This window comes from Tenrec ecaudatus, chromosome 17, assembly GCF_050624435.1.
Source record: "Tenrec ecaudatus isolate mTenEca1 chromosome 17, mTenEca1.hap1, whole genome shotgun sequence".
NCBI classification, from domain to species: Eukaryota; Metazoa; Chordata; class Mammalia; order Afrosoricida; family Tenrecidae; genus Tenrec; species Tenrec ecaudatus.
The window spans coordinates 15366331-15386735 of NC_134546.1; the positions used below are offsets into that span (position 1 = coordinate 15366331).

A 20405-nucleotide genomic window follows, 5' to 3' on the forward strand; every position below is an offset into this window, starting at 1 on the left:
CGGGCGCATGTTAGCATGATTTTAGGGGAGATGGACCTTGATACACAGCCTGCAGGAGACCATCGTTGTTGCTGCCCTTAGACACTGTCGCGTCAGTTCAGACTAAAGGGGACCCTGCGTACAGTAGAACACCACCTGGCCCTGCGCCGTCCTCGCGGTGGGTCTCCCAGCTGAGTCTCTTGGTGCAGCCTCTGTGTCCATCCATCTTGTCAAGGGTCTTTCTCATTGTCGATGCCCCTCCCCTGTAAAAAGCAGGAAGTCCTTCAGGGACTGGTCTCTCCTGACAACACTCAAAATACACTGGACATACTAGGGGGCTACCATAAGGTTGTGGGGAAAATGGAATTTTTCCAATAAATTTTTTAAGCTTTCTTGTGTATGGTCCCACTCTCTAGAAGTGTAGGAAATGTGAGATGAGCCATGGGGAAATAGTTTGTTCTTAACACATTTATTTCCTGAAGCATGTGGAGATGTGGGGTAACACATAAAGGCAGCCTGTAACGGCACCCCATAAACACCCAAGTCTCTGCTTTCCCATGCTGTATCCTCTGCCTTGCTGTCTATATCCCTAGATAGTCAGTGCTGTTCTGCCCCATGTTGGGGCACCTGCTTATTCCTGCCTTGCCAGGAAAGGAGGGAGGGGAACCCTATTCCTCTGGTTTCCTGGTCCAATGAGAGGGAGCCCCAAGGAAGCTGGTCACATCTGCACCCTTATTAGGAACAAAGAGGAGCAGCGTGTGCTTGTAAAAATAGCTGGGGGTGGGGGTGGGGGCAGCTGACAGGCATGGGAGATGATGCATGAAAATTGCCTCCCCTTCCAGATGACACACCGGAAACTGCACACACATTGACAAGGTTAGCCTTCCTGCCCAAAAGCCAAAAAAAAAAGACAAAAGATGTAATGCCCACACCTCTGGGATGCACCCCTCACTCAGGACCCTCTAAACGCCATGGTTTGGAGCCACCCCTGACTGCTGCTTCAGTTAGAACAGCTACACACCCTCACCCCCCACCCCCAGGTGCTATCATGTTCAGATAAAACACTCCCTTGGTCACCATTGCTCATCCTTGCCCCTCTCCACAGTCTTTGTGTGCGTTTCCTGCTTTGCATGTGAACAGTTTAGGAGGAAGTTAACCAAAGCCTCTCCAAAAGTATCACAGAGAAGGGTCTCTGTCATTGAGGATCTCCTCAGCCAGAAGCTTCCTTGTCGTTTCCTAAATGCTCCAGGTCTTCTAGCCTCTCTCCCAGCTGCGTTTAGATCGGCCCTGCTGCGCGATGTGGAATGAAAGTAACAGTGCGGGATGAGAAAATACAGCAGTGACTTGGGGACAAGAGAGTCTACTTTGATCATCTTATTTAGAAATCTATAAATGCTAGTGGCTGTTTCCATAGGAATCCTGCTGTTATTAAAACACCAATGCTAAGAATATCTTAGATCTATAAAACAAAACTTTCATAATATTTAAGCCCATATCTTTCCATTTGACATGTGGATGATCCCTGGTGTGGCCATCAGATTTTGCGAGGCTGCTGTTGTAACAGTCCTGAGGGGTCAGTAGCTTACAACAACAAAGGTTCGTGCCTCCCTCGTGTCACAGCAGCGGTGGACTGTGCGTCTGCCTGCCCTGCGCGTGTTCTAGCAGCCAGGCTGGAGGACCAGGCCCCGTCGGGCACATTCGGTGCTCATAGAGCACAGGCAACCTCCAAGAGCTGCACCCACTCCTTCCTCCACTCTGGCTCGCGTGAGTTCAGTGGGCTGGGGAAACACTGCCACATCACAAGGGGGAGCAGAAATACAATGGAGGCCGGTTTAGCTGGCTAGAGGTGACAACCTCAGTAAGGGGCCATGATGATGAGTCTGAGGGACCATTTTCTTCTCAGGAGCATCATGATAGGCAAAGAAAAATAACAACAAATGACTTCTCGTGCCCCGCCTAGAAATGTGTAGTGGTTAGCCACGTGTTGAGTCTGGATGCAGAAAGACATTCTGCAGTTAGATGGCCCTTATGCCAGGTCGAATGGCAGTTGATGTGTGCCAATTTTCTATTTTCAGGGGGAAGCACTTTGGATGAGGATGATGATAACACCGGACAGCCGAATGAGTACGATGCGAACGACAGCTTTATAGATGACGAGGAAGAAGAATATGAGCCAACCGATGGAGACTCTGACTGGGAGCCTGGGACGGAAGACCAAGAGAAGGAAGATGTTGAAGAGCTTTTGAAAGAAGCAAAAAAGTTTATGAAAAGCAAAAAGTAACTCCCTTGCTGGAATAATATAGGATGTTACATATTTTTTGGGGGGGGCGGGGGCAGAATCTATGAATCTAAGGAGGCACTGGAGAAATCCTTGTTTCCTTCTTTCAATCGTTACAGCTCTTACTATTGACATTTTGGAGATGCAATGTTGAAATGTCAGCCTTCAGCGCAGGGGATAGACTTGATTTTGTTGCTTTAGTTTGCCTATTCTATTTAAAGCCTTTGGAAATGGGAAATGGAAAGAGATGTTAAAGATTAATCGTCATTATTTTTCAGGTACTTTGTGTGCTGGTAATAAAAAGTACAAGCCATCTGTTTGTCCATCTTTTGCTTTTCTCCTGCTGCCAGAGACTCTGTGTTTACAGAGCACAATGGAAATGTAAGTGGGCAAACTAAGTCATGAGGGAGAGCTAGCCTCTTGATGCTCTTGAACGAGCGCTGCCTCCAGCCGAAGGACGCAGGCTTTCAGAGCATGGCAGCCATCATCGAATGGCTCTGCTTCTGTTTAGTGCCTGAGAGGGGAGCTTTGCGATTTCACCTACGCTTCCTCTTTGAGTCTGGGAGCAATTGGTAGAAAATGTACACTGTCAATAGGCTTGCCTCGGCTACTGAAGGGAAACGATTTTGCATACCACATCACTGCAATTTAATATACGACTTTAAAAGCAGAAAGGTAATAAGAGCTTGAAAGTTGTCTTCTGAGGGGTTTCTCCCCCGCAAGAGCTAAAGCGCCTGATCCAAGCCACCGTCTCTTCCATCATGTCATAAGCATGTGAGAGCTGGACCATGAATAAAGAAGACCCAAGAAGGATGGAGGCACTTGAATTATGGTGCTGGGGAAAATGTTGACAGTACCACAGACTGCCAAATACCAAACAAAGCTGTCTTGGAAGTACAGCCAGCATGCGCCTTGAAAATGAGGCTGTAGCCCTCCACTAATCACAGAGACATATTTTATTGTCATAAGCAAACTCATGCGTATATGAACTGGAAGCGCAGTGGCAATACTTTCTGACTTGCCCTTGTAAAGCTAAAAGTGAGTGGAAATTAACTTTTCTCCACATCATCTGTGCAGCGTCTGGTGGCACATTTCACAAACTCCACTGCTGTCCACTCAGCTCTGACTCACAGCCACCCTGTGGACACAGGAGAAGTGCCCCCTGGGGCTCTGAGGCTGTAAATCTTGATAGGAATAGAAAGCCTTGTCTCCACACAGCCCAACATTCGACTCAGTGCGCCACTCGGGCGCCTCCCGGGTTCATTAGACCAACGTACTCTGTGCATTTCTTCCCCTGGCTAGGACTCTAGTGATAAGTGCATGTGTGGATCTGTAGTGTGCACACGTGTGTGCACACTTCCTGCCCATCTGCAAACCTAGCCTACAGAGCTGGGCGCCTCTTATACTTTAATGACTGTGGTGGCATTCGGCCAGTCACCTGGCTCAGCAGAACGCATAGCTAATTTTCTGTTGCGTTCAGCAAACTGGTTGTTAAAGTGACCCTTGCAGTCAGCGTTCTTTCTAAAGCCTGTGGCTCCCCAGCTGCCCAATGTGGAAATGACGACTTTACATTCCTTACTCTCCTTTCAACGTTCATCTGCACGACAGGTATTCCAATCACCCAGAGCATGTTCATCCCATCCATAGATAGATAATATTGATGGACTCTTGCTTATCATACTGATTCAGTTCATCAAACAAATACATTTATCATACTGATTCAGTTCATCAAACTCATTATACTTTTGATGAAATACATTTATATTCCCTTGCATTTGTTACTTCAGTAAACAAACATAGAATGTACAGAGGAAAAAATGACAAACAGCCAGCGGCTGACACACTTGCGTTCATTTTAGCTTTGTGTTACGCCCCAAGTTCCTAGGAGATATTTGAGTGAATTCAGCAATTCTTGAAAATGTCCAAAGAGCTAAACATACTGTCAGATCAATTGCTTTAAGTTCGGACGGGATTTTCAAAGAAGAACATAATATATTCAGAGAAGAGAAGTTACCTTAGTGTTTGTAACCTATCAGACAGAATGACTATTGTCTAATTGGCCAACCTCTTCAGGAATGGGGTCCTATTCCTGCATTGCAGAGATGGTTAAGGATCTGTCACACAGCTAATGGTGCTTGGATAAAGGCGAATAATATTGCCAATCAAGAAACAATATGGAAGTACCTTAACAGTTTTATTGGGGTTTTTTTTGGGGGGGGGTCAGGTATATTTTTCACTAACACTTTATAACTTATAACAATCTAGGTTTTTTGCACCTCTTATTATTTAAGTATTAACTAATAAATAATAGGCTAACTTTGGGTATATCCCTTTTTTTATTCTTGAAATGGTCATTAAGGCAGCGAACCGGTTGCTGGGTGCTTTGAACCCCTCCACAGTGTAACAGGTATTGGAAGGGAAGGGATGAATGGACAGAAGGGCGCTGAGCTTTTTAGTGACCATCCTCATGGAAAGGGTTGCTATGAGTTGATACAACGTCCATGACTGTGAGCGACCATCAACCACCACAGCTGTGCGCGGCAGTGTTCAAGACGTGGGTGCTGGCGAGTCACAGAAGAATGACACTGAGTCCATTTTCAATGTGCCTAAGTCTGCTTGGAAAGATAGGCTATGTATTCACTCCGTAACAATGACTATTGAGTTCAGTGTCTACTCCAGAGAAGAAGATGACCTGGTATCTACAGTCACAGAGCTTGCGAAGGCAACGAGGCAAGGGCCCAGAAGACATAATGGGTAGAATGGATTTACTCAGCAAAGGGAATGCTGGCCTATAATTTAAATACCAGGTCTCCAGTAGGCTGAAGTTTAGGCTCTGTCTCTAGTGGGGGGAAAAAACCAGAATCCTTTGTGTGATTGATTGACTTGCGAATTGAACCAGCAGATTTTTTTTTTCACAGAACAAAATTTTTGCTTGAAAGATGACTGGCAGACAAACTGTGGTTATTAAAATGTGGGCATTTGGCAGACATTTCCCCAAATGAAGTAAGCCTATGTTTTCCAAAGAAAAACACTAATAGTTTTTGTTACAATGATAAAATTTGAGCTTTTGGCAAAAGTAGAATTTTGAAAAGCTTGTATTCTGCACTGAGCTTGATAACTTTTCCGAACTTTTATAGACTTTTCTGATGGCATCAGAGGTGATGTTATATAATGAGATGTGTCAACATTTGGGAGATCTACAAAACTCAGTTAATCACCATTTTCCAAATTACCTGTGTATGATTTTACAAAATCAGACACGAGGGGAAAGATGCATTCAAGCTCAAGAGAGACCAATTGAGCTGATGTAACAGAGTCTGAAAAGTTTGTTGGTACGGTTTCAGATTTAATGTTGATCCACCTTCCAGAAATGACCATTTGTCCAGTTTGGGTGGCATATTGAGGACAATATCCACAATTATCTGAAAAGGTTCATTAAAATACTCCACCCCTTTCCAACTGTATATTGGTATAATAACAAAAAATATATTCAAGCAACAAATCCAAAAAGATTCACTGTCATTGAGTTGATTCCAACTCATAACAACTCTATAGGCCAGACTAGAACTGGTGCGTGGGATTCTAAAGTTACCATGTTAGATTCCTTGGGTGAGAAATGCCTTGGTCCTTGCCTTCACATGAGAAAGAATTCACGCTGAAGCCTGGTTTGTGACCCAAGTGGGTTTTTATAAAGGACAGACAGATGCAGTTCCAGGCGTTAGTCACTGAACACAAGCCCCCTCAGGGCACTGCACCCCATGGGGGTTGGGGGGTGGTGAAGCCAGAGAGCGAGACTGAGGCCCAGGCAGTGCTGAATGAGGAGCAGCTGGAAAAGAGAGGGTGGTCTCACGGTTCAGACCTTTTTAGGGTCTTCCATTAGGAGGCATGGTCTATGGTGCTGGTTGACCCCATTGGCTGAATTAAGCCCACTTGGCCTATATTGGGCCCGGCCCCCCAGGTGTACCGCCCACCTAGGTGGACAGCTTCTCTAGCTCAGGACCTGAATTTTCCCATGCCCTTTAGCCTTTATGGCTTCCAACTTCCTGTAGGGGGCCCCCCAAGGCATGGAGAGGAACACCCCCCCCCAATCCGGCTACCTATCAATGACTCTTGATGACAGCAGAAAGCCTCATTTTTTTCAGTTAACAGCCCAACTTGTGATTCTCCTCGCTCCTTAATTCAAGCAAACCTGTCTTAATAGATTGAGTTCAGCATCAGATATGTGAATCCAGCTGTCTCCTATTAATCCAGAAATTAATAAAAAGATTTGTGAAAATTTTCATATTACTCGTTAATTTTAGGGGAAAGTGTCATTTTATAAAATATTTATTGCTAACAAAATGGACATCGTGTTCCTTTTAACAAACTAGTAAATATTTAAGTTTCTCCCCCCCAACTTTAACTTCCAACATATTAAATATCTATAACTATAACATTCATAGGTAAATATTTGGGCTCCTCAATTTTTAAGAGTGAAAGAAGCCTTTCTCAACTTTTTTCAATGGAAAATTTGCAAACTACTCAATTAGAAGACCACACCATTAAATTAGGCTCATCATTCAGGAACAACAAACAAACAAAACCCCCTCACTGTCATTGAACTGATACAGCAGACAGACTAGAACTGCCCCTGTGGGTTCTGGAAATGTAAATCTCCACATGGACAGAGGGCCTCAGCTTGCTCCCACAGAGATAACGGTGGGTTCGAATCATTGAACTTGTCGTCAACAGACCAACTCTTAAACCACTGTACCTCAGGGGCTCTTTTATGCTGGGATGGCAGCCCCAAGTTCAGTGTTTTAATCCAACAAAAGTTTTCTTCATTGTACCCAAATGCACCACCTTGGGTGATTCTCCCTGCAAAGATGACCACCGAGTGGCCCCCACTTTCACACTCCACCTCCTAATCGCAGCACCTGGAACAAGAGATTTTTCCAGTCAAAAAGGCAAAGGTAATAGAGAACGTGGAGAGTTAGCTCAGCTTCCTGGAGCCCTGGTGGCCTGTCAGCTGACTGTTGGACTGCTAACCACAAGGTCCTCCAGGCCTCCATTCTCAGAGAGAAAGCTATGGCTTCTCTGCTCCCATCCAGATGGACAGCCTCAGAATTCCTGTCTGGGGCAGTTAAATGATTCAGCTTATAGCTGGCATTCATCCCCCTGCTCACAAGCGATTGGCCAGAATGAACCACACAGTCCTGCCCATGGCAGGGGCCGTGGAAAGTGCCTCTTCACGTGTGCCCAGAACAGAGGAGCACCAGGAACCACACCAGTAGCACAAGTCCCCAAAGAAGGGCGTGGTCCAGAGTTGAGGAAAAGATCTCAGCAGCCACAGACACTTCTATTTAATGTGCAACGATGAAATTCTCCAAAAGAATGAGAGCAGCCGAGGAATTTCAGGAAGGTGTGTCGCAGAAACTACAAGTAAGGAAGATCGAGGAGATGTAGTCCACCTCGTGGGTTGTTCAAGAATGGCTGCAGACAAGTACGGGCATGAGATTTGACTTGCTAGGTCATTGAAGTCATGGAAGAAATTGGATGAGAATATCCGAGAGCTCTCCCCGCCACTTCTGATCAGCTGCCAGCATCCCTTCCCATGGCCCCACCCTTCTTCCTTGGTGTGATAGGCGAGTTAGGGGTCCATGTGCTTATCCAAAGCCAGCTCTTACACACTAGCCCTGCTCTCATGTGCACAAGGAGGCCGCTCCAAGGATTCCCGCTTCTTGCTCCCATCTCCGATTTTTCTGACCTTGCATCATTCCCATCACGATGTAGACTGACGTTCTGTTTCCATCCTATTTACAAGTGAAACGCCTCCGAACTTCCTTTCCTCCTAAGGCTTTTCTACTCCACTTCCCTCGTTCAAACTTCCTCAGAAGAGTGTCTGTACTTAGTACCTCTCCACTCTTCAAGGTTTGCAAATAGAGCTTTTGTTGCGGGTTCGTGTAAATGAAGACCACTACAAGGCCCAAGTGGAATTATGTGAAGTCTTTCTCGTATGAGGCTAGCCTGGACTGCAGGGGACGTTTTAAAAGCAGTGCGCCACCATGCTGCAGCCTTTGGCCCAGGCCTGTCTAGCATTGAGGAAGCAAGCAAGGTGCGGGCGACAGAATGCAGCAAAAGCAAGTTCAATTTTCTTGCATTATTAGTGGGCGCTATTGACTGAAGTAAAAATAAAGTAGATTTAGGTGAGGTCTTGGGCACCTTGTTTACGATCCATCCCTGTAGCTTGTCTTTAGCTAAACCCCCTGGTAAAGGAAAAGGAAACACACCTGTCCTGGGGAGAGTGACTTACCGCCCTTCTCTGATCCGGGGAGGTGTAGTTTAAACAAGAATTGTGCTAAAGGGCAATTTCAGGCCAGCATCCCAGCTGTGATGCCAACACAACAAAGATGAACGTGGACATAACAAAGGGTGGTCAGGACAAAGTTCCCTGGGAGGTTCTCCTTAGTGAGAGGAGGGGGGTTTAATTTAGTCTTCTGGTCAATTAAAAAATGAGTGACAGTGCTTGTCTACTTCACTTTCACCACCACCTCTCCATCAGAACTGTCATGTCAAGGGCATTGGCTAAAACCTCATGGTGAACTCTCACCTTGACCTTTCAACATCATCTGAAACCAGGGGTGACTCCCGCCTCTCTCCATATTTATTCTACCTTCAGGAACAGTGAGTAGTATTGGGGGTATTAGAAGCGAAAGAAGGAAGCCAAAGACCCAGAGGAGAAACTAACCCACAGGATTAACGTTTCTTTGAACCCTGAGCCCAGAAGAGCTAGATGGTGCCCAGCTTCCCCCACTGACCATTTTGATGAGGAACACAAGGGGTGAGTCCTGATAGAAAGAAAGCAAAATGTGGAACAGCCCCATTGTAAAATCCCAGAGTTACTGGACCAATCGGGAGCAGAGGACCCTTCACACTAGCACTCTGACATATTCTTTAAACCTTGAGCCAGAACATCTAGAGAAGCAGGCAGGGTGAACCCACTTTCCCGGATCGCTGGTTAGCAGTGAAGCCCAGTCCCAACCAGGGAAAGCAGTCCGACTCAGGGACGTCTCAAAAGCAAACAAGGCATTGTTGATTTAGGGGAAAATCTGTGAGAGTCATTTCTCAAGTAGAACACAAGATGGAAGTCTCGGAACAAAAGTAGTCCGTACTTTCTGAAACCATAAAACCGTAAGTGCTTCCACCAGCATCTATTATTCGTAAGATTTTAAATCTCATTAGATGTGGGCTCAGCAGCTCACACTGGTGCCAACTGTCTGTCTCCCGCCAGGGAAATTCTGCAGCTGACATGTATGCGGGGCTCAGCATGCAGACCGCCTTCAGTGGGATGTAACTAGAAAGCCATAACTGAGGATAGGAAAATTGTCACCAAGATAAAATTTTAAACCATCTTTCTGAATAGATTAAAACCTTCCTTCTGAAAACAAGATCAAGCAAGTCCCCAATCAAGGTGAAGTATTTAGAAATAAGCAACAATAAGAGTACTATGATTTATAGCACATAAAATGCACTTGAATGAGAACAGCAAAATCCTTAAAAATGTTTCTATTAGAACACAGATTAAAAATAAATGAGCCAAGCATATTCCTAAAGGAGAGGTCATCCAAATAAACCGAAGGGGAACAGCACGGGATTACTAAGGTGAAGCCTTGAACGACCAGAAAAAGCTGTAGACTCAATCAATGAAACACAAAAATAAACTCTTTGAAATGACTAATAAAATAGACAAACCAGCTCTTGGCAGAAACAAGCCCATACCGAACTATGATAAATGAAAAGAAGTTAGAAGATTGTTGAAATTTTATACTGAGATATGTACAATTTTATGTCAATAAATCTGTACATCTAGATAAAAGGCACGACTTTCTAGGGGAGGAAATGTAATTCACACAATGTACTTAAAAGATACAAAAATCAGCGTGGCAAAATTACTATAGGAGAAAAGGAACATATTCAAAACTTTTTTCCTAAAATAGCACTAGATGGTGATGTTTATATTTGAACTTTATCACACTTTTATGCAGTAAATAGTTCTATGCTAAGAACTTTTATATCTTGTGGACAAGCCGGAAAGCTATCCCAACTGGTATTTTAAAACAAACAGAGATAATCTCACTGATCAACATAGATCTAAAAATCCCAAATTACTCAGCGCCAGCAGTACATTACGATACTCTGACCCAGCAGAATTCCTGCTGGGAGTACAAAAGAAGTTCAATATCAGTGAATGTATTCATGTTCCAAATTTACTGCTATATAGTTGATTCTCATTCATGGTGACCCTCTAGGTCAGGGTAGAATTGTCCCTGTGGGTTTCTGAGGCTGTCAATCTTTACTGGAGCAGAAAGTCTCATCTCTCTCCCAAGGAATGGTTGATGGATTTGAACTGCCAACCTGTGTTTAGCATATTCATCACACCACCAAGGCTCCTTATAATTCATGTAAGCCACGATGTTAACACGTGAAAGGTGGATCCCTTCACATGACCTCATGAGATGCAAAAAAATGTTGATAATTCAACTGAGAAATGAACACAAAAAAACATTTGGTAAACGAGTAGTAGACTGAAACTGTTCATTTGAAGAGAGTATTTATTAGATAGAAATCTGCAATCAACACTGAAGTTCATGGGGAAATGAGAAGGATTCCCACTGAAATCTGAAGCAAGGCAAAGATGCTCACTATCACCTCTGCTACCACCTCTATTGTTTTATACCGTTTCCAAGGTGACCAAGGAAGTAATAGTCAAACATTGGATACTCATTGCCATCGAGTTGATTCTGACTCAGGGCAGAGTGAGCCAAAATACAGAGTAGAACTGCCCCTGTGGGTTTCCAAAGTTATAACTCTTTTGGAGAGTAGAGAGCCTCCTCTTTCTCCCACTGAGATGTTGTGGTTTCAAACTGCTGAGTTTGTAGTTAGCAGCCCAATAAGTAACCACTACACCATCAGAGATCCTACATATTGAATGGGGAGGTCTACCCTGCTATCAAATGCAATATGTTTGGCTACTTAGGAAACACAAAAATGTGAACTTAAAAATATGACCTTAATATTAAAATATTACATTCACTAGATACAAAGTCACCTACAATTAATATTTCCCTTCTACATGAAAAGTAACCCATTAGAAAAAATGTAACAAATACAGATCTTATTAAGCAAAGCAACAAAACCAATGTGACTAGTAATAAACCAATTGGGACAATTTGAAATTAATAATTATTCTGAAAAATCAAATTCATGTGGATTAAAGAACACATGGAAAATTAAAATATTAAAAGGAAACAGAATGTCTCTAATGTAAGGTTGGAGAGAACTCCTTCTATGTAAAACTCAGATCCCTGAGTCTGTAAAGAAGAAAGTTGACGTATTTCACTCATAAAAAATAAACTTTAAAAATGAAGCAATTGATTAGGAGAAAAAATTTACAGTGCGTGTAATGTATACATACAAATAGTTCCTGTGAACAATGTTTTTTAAAATGGTAAGAGACATGAGCAAGCAATTCATAAGCTAGTTTGCCAATGTTAGGTGCCATTGAGTTGGTTCGGACTCAAAGCGACGTATCCAACAAAGCAAAACGCCACCCAGCTCCCCCGCCTCCCTCACAATTGTCTTCATGTTTGAGCCCATTGTTGTGGTCACTGTGTCGATCAATTTTGTCTAGGGTCTTCCTCTTGTTCACTGCCTCTCCACTTTACCCAGCACGATGTCCTTCGTGAGGGAGTGGTTTCTCCTCATAGCATGTCCAAAGTACACGAGACGCCGCCGCACCATCCTTGCTTCTAAGGAGCATTCTGGCTGTATGTCCCAAGATCTGTCTTGTAAGATGTTTGTTAGTCCATCTGTGAAAACATGTTCTATCTCGCCGCCCGTGTATCTTCTCATTGTACTTCCTTAATCTGTGTGCTGAACAGGCCTCAGAAAGGCTCACTTTTACAAAGGAGAATGTCTTATCAGGATTGAAGGAAGGCTTATTAACAACCTGCTATAATGTATGCAGATGATACAACCTTGCATGCTGAAAGGGAGGAGGATTTGAAGCACTTGCTGATGAAGACCAAGAGTTACAGTCTTCAGTGTGGATGACGACTCAATGTACAGAAGACCCAAATCCTCACAACTGTACCAATAGGTAGCATCAGGATAAACAGAAAAGATTGAAGTTGTCAAGGATTTTGTCTGGCTTGGATCCACAATCAATGCTCATGGAAACAGCAGTCAAGCGCTCAAAAGGCCCCTTGCATTGGGTCAACCTGCTGCACAAGACCTCTTTAAAGTGTTGAAAAGCAAGGATGTTACTTTGATGCTACTTTGTTGCACACGAACACCTGCCAAGTCCTGGTATTTTCAATTTCCTCATAAGCATATGAAAGTTGGACATTGAATGAGGATGACCAAAGAAGAGTTGATGCATTTGAATTATAGGGTTGGTGAAGAATCTTGAAGTACTGTGGACTGCCAAAAGAACAGGCAACCCTGCTTTGGAAGAGGTACAGCCAGAGTGCTCCTAGAAGCAAGGAGGCAAGACCTCATTATGTCATGCTCTTTGGACATGTTGTCAGGGGAGACCAGTCCCTGGGAAAGGGCATCATGCTTGGCTAAGTAGAGGGGCAGTGAAAAAGAGGAAGGCCCTCAACAAGACAGATTGACACAGTGGCTGCAAGAATGGGGCCAAACATGAAAACATGTTGAGGACAACACAGGACGGGGCAGTGTGGTGAAGAAAGCTGATGGTGCCCGGCTAGCAAAAGATATAGCATCTGGGGTCCTAAAGGGTGGAAGACAAACAAGTGGACATCTAATTTAGAAACAACAAAGCCCACATAGAAGAAGCACACCAGCCTGTAAGATCACAAGGTGTTCAAGGGATCAGGCATCAAAGACAAAAAGAATTATAGCATTGTGAATGAGGGGGAGTGTGGAGTGTGGACCCAAAGCCCATCTGTGGGAATTGGACATCCACCTGCAAAAGGGCCGCTGGAAGGAGACGAGCAAGTCAGGTGCCGTGCAGCAATAATGAAACATACAAATTTCCTCTAGTTCTTGAAGGTCCCACCCACCCGCCACTATCATGATCTCAATTCCACCTTACAAATCCGGCTGGACCGGAGGATGTACACTGGTACAGATAGGAACTGGAAACACAGGGAATCCAGGACAGATGAACCCCTCAGGACCAGTGGTGAAAGTGGTGATACCAGGAGGGTGGAGGGAGGGTAAGGGAAAAAGTGGGAACAGATTACAAGGATCTACATATCACCTCCTTCCTGGGGCATGGACAGCAGAGAAGTGGGTGAAGGATATGACAAAATAATAATTGATAAATTATGAAGGGTTCATAGGAGAGGGAGGAGGGGGGAGGGAGGGGAAAACATGAGGAGCTGGTACCAAGGACTCAAGTAGAAAGAAAATGTTTTGAGAATGATGAGAGAAACAAATGTACAAAAGTGGATGTATGTATGGATTGTGGTAAGAGTTGTATGAGCCCCCAATAAAATGATTTAAAAATAAATAAATGCTAACTTAAAAAAAGAGTCTCTATGAATCTGAACCTACCCTACAACTCTAAGGCACCGAACAACAACAATAACATGAAAATAAAATGTGTGTAACGTGAACATGAGGATTGGTCCGTTTTCATGACCACTCCTCTAGCTACAAAGATGAGCCATCTCTGAAGTAGCAGCAGAGGGAGGAAATCTAGGCCCATGAGAAGAGCATTTTCCAGATCTCAGACTGTGCACGTGGGGACCAGAGGCACCAGAGACTGACACAAACACTATGGGACAGAACAACAGGAGCAGCTCAGAGACGGTGGGGTTGTGAGACAGAATGACAGGCTGGTTTCCTGGCCCACAGAGAGAGAGGCCAAGGGACTGTGTGGCTGAGAGGCTAAGGACCAGAGAGAGACTTGACTGCTGACTGATGAAGGAGAGGTGTTACTGTGAACCAATGAGTGTCCTTCCTTGTTACTAATCCTCACGTTCAGCCACCTATTACCTTCCCTAGTAAGCCCCCCAATTGTGAGTATTGTCTGTGCGTTCTGGGTGGTCATTGCAGTGAATTCTGGAACCTAACGCAGAGATAGAGAGTACTGGGAACGCTGGTTAATGTCCAGGTAAGTAAAGAAGAATGGCTCCGAGAGGCATGTCTCACCCCTCTCTCATGGCAAGAGAGAAGCCAGAAGAGGTCGGATATGGCCACCTCACTCCATTTACTGCCAAGGGCAATACAGGACAACCACACAGTGCTGCATCACTACCTTTCATTCCTGAAGGCGTCTTCTCACTTTCCCCTGGCATTCCGTGCCACTGTCAGCATCCATCGGGAGCATCAAGTGATCCCCGACTCTTCCATGTCTCAGTGCTTGGATTCCGCCACATGGATTCTGCCACTTGGATTCCGCCATTATTGCTCAGGAGGTGGATACCCAGGGATCTTATTATAGTCTACATATTAAATCTGAGGCAATAAAAAGCCCAGAGGTGTTCATCTTATGGAAAAGGTCACTGGAGAAGGTCCTTTTTTTGTTTGAGAGATAAATGTGTTGCTCCCAATCTGAGATTAAACAAACCATGTCGAGCATCATTGATTACATTGTTGGAGTTGTATAATTTCCTTTGACGGTGTTGATAACTAAGTGTTAATTGACCGGAGATAAAAGTGTATTGCTCAGAATGTCTAATTAATACCCAAAGACCCATCTGTTTGTTTTCTTCTCAGAATCATCCCTTGTTATTTCTGATTAATTGCTGCTATTTCAAGATGGTTTTAATCATCCATGCCTAAATATTAACCAGGCCAACGGATCAAGGGACGAATCTTTGGTGATTTAAGAGTGTACTTGTCTGTAAAATAAACAAGTGTGTGGAGTTGGCAATCTCTTTTCTGCCCCCAATTTTTTTTCATTTCAAATGGGCACTCTGTCTGCAGCCCCCTTAGAAAAGTAAACGGCATTAGCTCGTCACATAGGAAACTGGGAGGGTGGGTTGGAAAGAGAGAACCGATTACAAGGATCTACATGTGACCTCCTCCCTGGGGGACGGACAACAGAAAAGGGGTGAAGGGAGACGTCAGACAGGGCAAGATATGACAAAATAATAATTTATAAATTATCAGGGGCTTGTGAGGGAGGGGGAGTGGGGAGGGAGGGGGAAAAAGGACCTAATGCAAAGGACTTAAGTGGAGAGCAAATGCTTTGAAAATGATGAGGGCAAAGAATATACAGATGTGCTTTACACAATTGATATATGTATGGATTGTGATAAGAGTTGTATGAGTCCCTAATAAAATGTTTTTTAAATAAATAAATAAAAGAAAATAGTTGTACCCATTAAAAAATAAAAAAGAGTGATGATCTTGACCAGATCAGAATTCCAGTGTAAAGTTTATGAGTCTCCCTGAATCTGCACTTGACATTCTCACACTGACACCACTGTCACTGTAAAGAACATTGGACATTTACATGGTAGACACTCAGGCTGGCAAATCATGATAACTCCAGATCTCTACGGTCTAACCCGACCTGTCTGCCCTCAGGGTGGACCCTGACCCCAGCGAGGCCAGGCAGGTGTTCTTCCTTGGAAATCTGTGCTGAATCATGACAGGAACCTGGAGTCAGAGCTGTGGCCACTACCCTTGCAGGGCTCTAGAAGCAGCCTGCCCGTCTTTGTTGATGTCTCAGGGCCATTTCCATGTGGAGGCTGCACTACCCATCTCTTGACTAGAAGAACTACGCCAGGATCATCTTTTAAAATTTCCCTTAAACTCACCAAAAGAAGAGAGGGAAAAAATCCCACCTTTCTGCCATGGAGTCAATCCCGACTAGAGTGACCCTAGAGGAGAGAGCAGAACTGCCCCTGGGGGTTTCCAAGATGGTAACTCTTTATACCAGTAGAAAGCCTTGCCTTTCTCCCAAGGAATGGCTGGTGGTTTTGAACTGTGACCTTGTGGTTAATAGCCCAGTGCTTAACCACCACACTACCAGGCCCTTAAACTAGTCTGAATTTATTTCCATTGGATATAGCAAGAAAAGAGAACATTCACATTTTGTGTGAGCCTGGGATCTCTAGAGAAGCAAACTCAGTGATTCTTATATGTGTATTTGTATAGAAAGGTTTCTATCAAGAGATGGTTGACACTGGAACAGAAATGGGTAAGTACAGTCCAGTGCAAGTCTGTCAGTCAGGTGTAAGCTGACGGCTTCTGACTGTTGTAGCTGCAGGGGCCAGGAAGACCAGTGGCTGACAGATACCACTCTGAAGAAACCTGAGGTCAGCCGAAAGCATTAAAAGTCTGTAGTCCACTGATGGCTCCTGGGATTGGTAGGCAATCCAACAAGAGGTTGACAAATTCAACAGCAGGAGTCAGCTAGCTTCCACACAGTAATCATTTATACTAAGAACAGGGTCTGGCCACCTACTGAATGAAATCTCCTTCCATCGTGTCAAGGCCTCATGAGACCAGATTAAGGAGGTCTGTTCTCCCGCAGCTGCTTGGCTGCTTCACAGAAGATCCCATCGTGGAGACGACCACACTGGGTTAGATCATACCGTGGGAGAAGCCTGGATGGTTACATACAATCTATCACACCTTCCAACAAAAGAGGGGTTATTGTGCTGAGTTGATTCCAACTCATAGCAACCGTTTAGGACAGAGCAGAAGTGGCCCATAAGGTTTCCAAGACTGTGACTCTCTATAGGAGCAGCCAGCTTTATCTTCCTCCTCCCTAGGAGCAGCTGCCAGGTTTGAACTGCTGACCTGTGGTTCTCAGCCAGGCACTTACACTCACCGAGTCGCCAGGGCTCCTTGAATTTTTACACGAAGCCATCAATGAAGAGGAAGCTACGCCATCAGCACCACCATTTTCAGGTAAGTAAGGACCGGCTAGTCAGTAGTGGTATGAGCTTTCTTTTCCGGTCCCTTCTCCAACAGGTGGATATGAAGGAGGCAGACTGAGGTTAAGATGTTGACAAGTCCATGTTCGTCTTTTAGAACATCTTACGTGGTACTGGAATATGAAAACGTGGCATTTTGCCAAATAATGACTCTGAGTTCATTCCGTGATACAGATGAGATTTCAGTTCTTCCTGGACTTGAGTATCTACAGGGACGTCTTGGAGGAAAATAGCTCTTGTGAGTCTTCAGCCCTCAGTTTGAGAATTGTTGTATCACATTACGTATATTAGGAGTATTAAGACCTGAGGATCGCTTCAAACTGCAGCAGCTGGAAGCAAACTGGCAGGTTAAATGCCTTTTGTAGGACAATTGGGCTCCCTGGGGGCTGCAAATGATTGGCCGTGAGCCAGAAGGTTTGAAGTTCAAGTCTACCCCAGAGGTGCCTCAGCAGAAAGGTATGACAGTCTACTTCCCCCTAAATCACCAGGTGCAAACCTTACGGAACCGAGTTCAGAAGTTGGGGCTGGCCTGACAGCAAGTGGTTGGTTTGTAGGAAAGGAAACACCCCCCTCAACAACCGACGCCACCTGGCAGGCAGTGGGGGGACACATCACATCAGTCCTTCCTCAAGGTGGTGCTGGAATGCAGAGTACAGGCAACTGGGGCTGAGCAGGACCCTGCAGACGAGACTGTCCCTCAGGGAAACTGCTTTTCACTGTAGGACCAAAGTAGGGATTGTAAAGAGGATGGGTCAGCCACCTAAACTGTCTCTCTAGCCGGATCTCCATGCATCATGTGCTGCTGGTGGTCCCGGAGAGAGTGGGTGCTGTGCAGGAATGGAGGCCAGGGGATGGCTCAGAGCCCCCGTGTGGACCTTTCAAGGGCACAGATGTTGCTTTGAAATACTAGGCAAATCCAGGGCGGTTTGCGAAACAAAATCAAGGGACTCTAGTTTATTGTAACTCATTCAAGAAAAGAAAATTCATCGGTATTTAACGGTACTATCACCACTATTACAAATAATATTGTGTGTTTGTGTGTGTGTGTGTGTGTGTGCGCGCGTGCGCATGCTTAGGAAGCCCTAGAAAACGTACAGGAGTTGTTTTTAACCTTATTTTCCACTGCCCACCCCGACACTATTCTATATATATATTTTGGATGTTGCCTCCTCTGCTTCCCACAAGCTAACACAAGTCTACCTTCTGGTGTGTGACTCCCGTCCCTTCCCTCTTGGCCTGGTAACCTTCACAGAATGGTTCTTTCAGTGTGATGACCTTGTCTTGCCTCGGTCTAGCACTGACCTCACGCAGCACTTGTTCCGCTGCGCTGGTCTGCCTTCACTCAGCACACGTCCTCTGTGGCCGTCTGTCAGACCGTTCATGCGGGGCCAGCATGACGTAACGCTGTGCAGTGTTCCACTGTGGGAATGCACCACAGCGCGGTGACCCATCCTTCCAGTGCTTCCCATTCAGGATATTTCCGTGGCGCAAAGTATAAAGCGTGTGGGCATGAACGTGGAGACACATGCATCTCTTGGTGCCCTGGCTCTTTATTTCGCTAGGAGGTGGACCAAGTCTGGGAATGACTGCATCATCTGGTATTTCTGTTTCCAGCGGCTTCAGGAAGGGCCATCCCCCAAAGCCGGCAGGTGGACCCCAGCGGCTACTCACTCTGGAAGACAGAGGAGGCACGCTGGCTCAGACACAATGGCAGTGGCCGATTGCAAGCATGTCTTCGCATGTCTGTGGGCCACCTGGAAATGTTCCTTCATGGTGCCCATGTCCTCAGTCCCGCATTTAATTTGCTTGTCATTTCGCTGTGACGGCATGAACGTTTTTGACGAGTCCCTTATCTAACATTAACGTGCCTTTACCAGTTCCCCCAACTCAGTGTAAGGGTTCTGCTCTTATCCTTCCGATACAATCTTTTGATGAACCCAACTGTCTAATTTTGGGGGACCCCAGTCACCTAGTTTGTTTCCCGCTGCTTTCACCGCTGCACCACCAGCACTCCTATCACCTTGTGGCAAATAACCAGCCTTCCCAGATGATATAGACTCACAGACATTCAGATGGCCCTTTGTTTACCTGTGACAAGACCAGACACACACAAACGCAAACATATTTCCAGTGAGTCCGTGGTAACTCATAGTGACCCTATAGGACAGGGTAGAATTGTTCCTGTGAGGTTCTGAGATTCTTAACTCTTTACAGGAGTAGAAAATGCCTTCTTTCTCCCATGGAGTAGCAGGTGGTTTTGAGCTGCTGACCTCATGGTGAGCAGTTCAATACATAACCACTCCACCACCAGGCTTCCTCAAAGCCAGAAACACGTCTTCCCATTTCGATACCCTTGCTTCTTAAATGAGTGACTAAATTGCTTGTCCTCACTGATGAGTCAGAAACAAGATGTTTGTTAAAATTAAAAAAAAAATGTTGGGCTTTTCTCTTTCTCCCAAGTCACTGAACTCTGTCCAACCCCCTGTCTGAGGCAGCATTCACACACTGCCCATCCAGTCAACTCCCACTCATGACGACCCTGTCGGGCTGGGCGGAACTGCCCCTGTGCGTTTCAAAACAGTAACTCTTGACAGGAGTAAACGCCTGTCTTTCTCCTGAGGAGCAGCTGATGGTTTCTACTGGAGATCTTGCAGGTCGCAGCCCCTGGATGACCCACGATGGCACACATGCACACCAAAAGCAACACCAAACCCCCTTCCATCCAGTCGTGTCGATGCATGGCCACCCTGTAGGGCACGGTAGAACTGCCCCCGTGGGCTTCCTGGGCTGTTTCCTAAGAGTGGCTGATGGTTTCAGACTGCTGGCCTTGCAGGTATTAGCTCAACAGGAAGCTACTAGGCCACACACTAGTCCCACTTTAACAGTCCCCTTCCAGGGGGCACGCAGGTTGGGTAAAGAGCGCGAACTTGCTGTCTGATGATGCCATTGTCCTGTTCCACTGTCCCCAACCCAGTTGATTCACAGTCTCTACTGCCCCGTTGACGCTCAGTCTCTATAGAAGGAACCTTCCCCCCTCCCCCGTGTCTTGAGACACTTCTCCCTCTTATCATTGCTCCCCTCCCTACGACTACAGACATTTTCCCTCTTTTCTTTTTTAAACATAGATTCTCTCTATCAAAAAGTCTGGACGCCACAAACAGGAAAATGTCGATTTACAATGGTGAGATCAGGAGTCACCCATAAACCATGGAGGACATATATTTTCTTTTTAAAATCATTTCATT

At 45.2% G+C, this 20405-nt stretch overlaps 1 protein-coding gene across 5 annotated transcripts in view; it reads left to right on the forward strand.

The window, feature by feature from the left end:
• Window positions 1–2564, forward strand: part of APLF (aprataxin and PNKP like factor) — an 82443-nt gene extending 79879 nt beyond the window's left edge. For 3 of the 5 annotated variants that reach the window (XM_075535714.1, XM_075535712.1, XM_075535713.1), the window contains one exon: window positions 2055–2564. In XM_075535714.1, the coding sequence (XP_075391829.1) occupies window positions 2055–2129 (75 nt within the window). In that variant the 3' untranslated portion in view covers window positions 2130–2564. The remainder of the gene's footprint in view (window positions 1–2054) is intronic. The other 2 variants (XR_012780649.1, XR_012780650.1) reach the window with 2 other exon arrangements.
• The last annotated feature ends 17841 nt before the right edge of the window (window positions 2565–20405 follow it).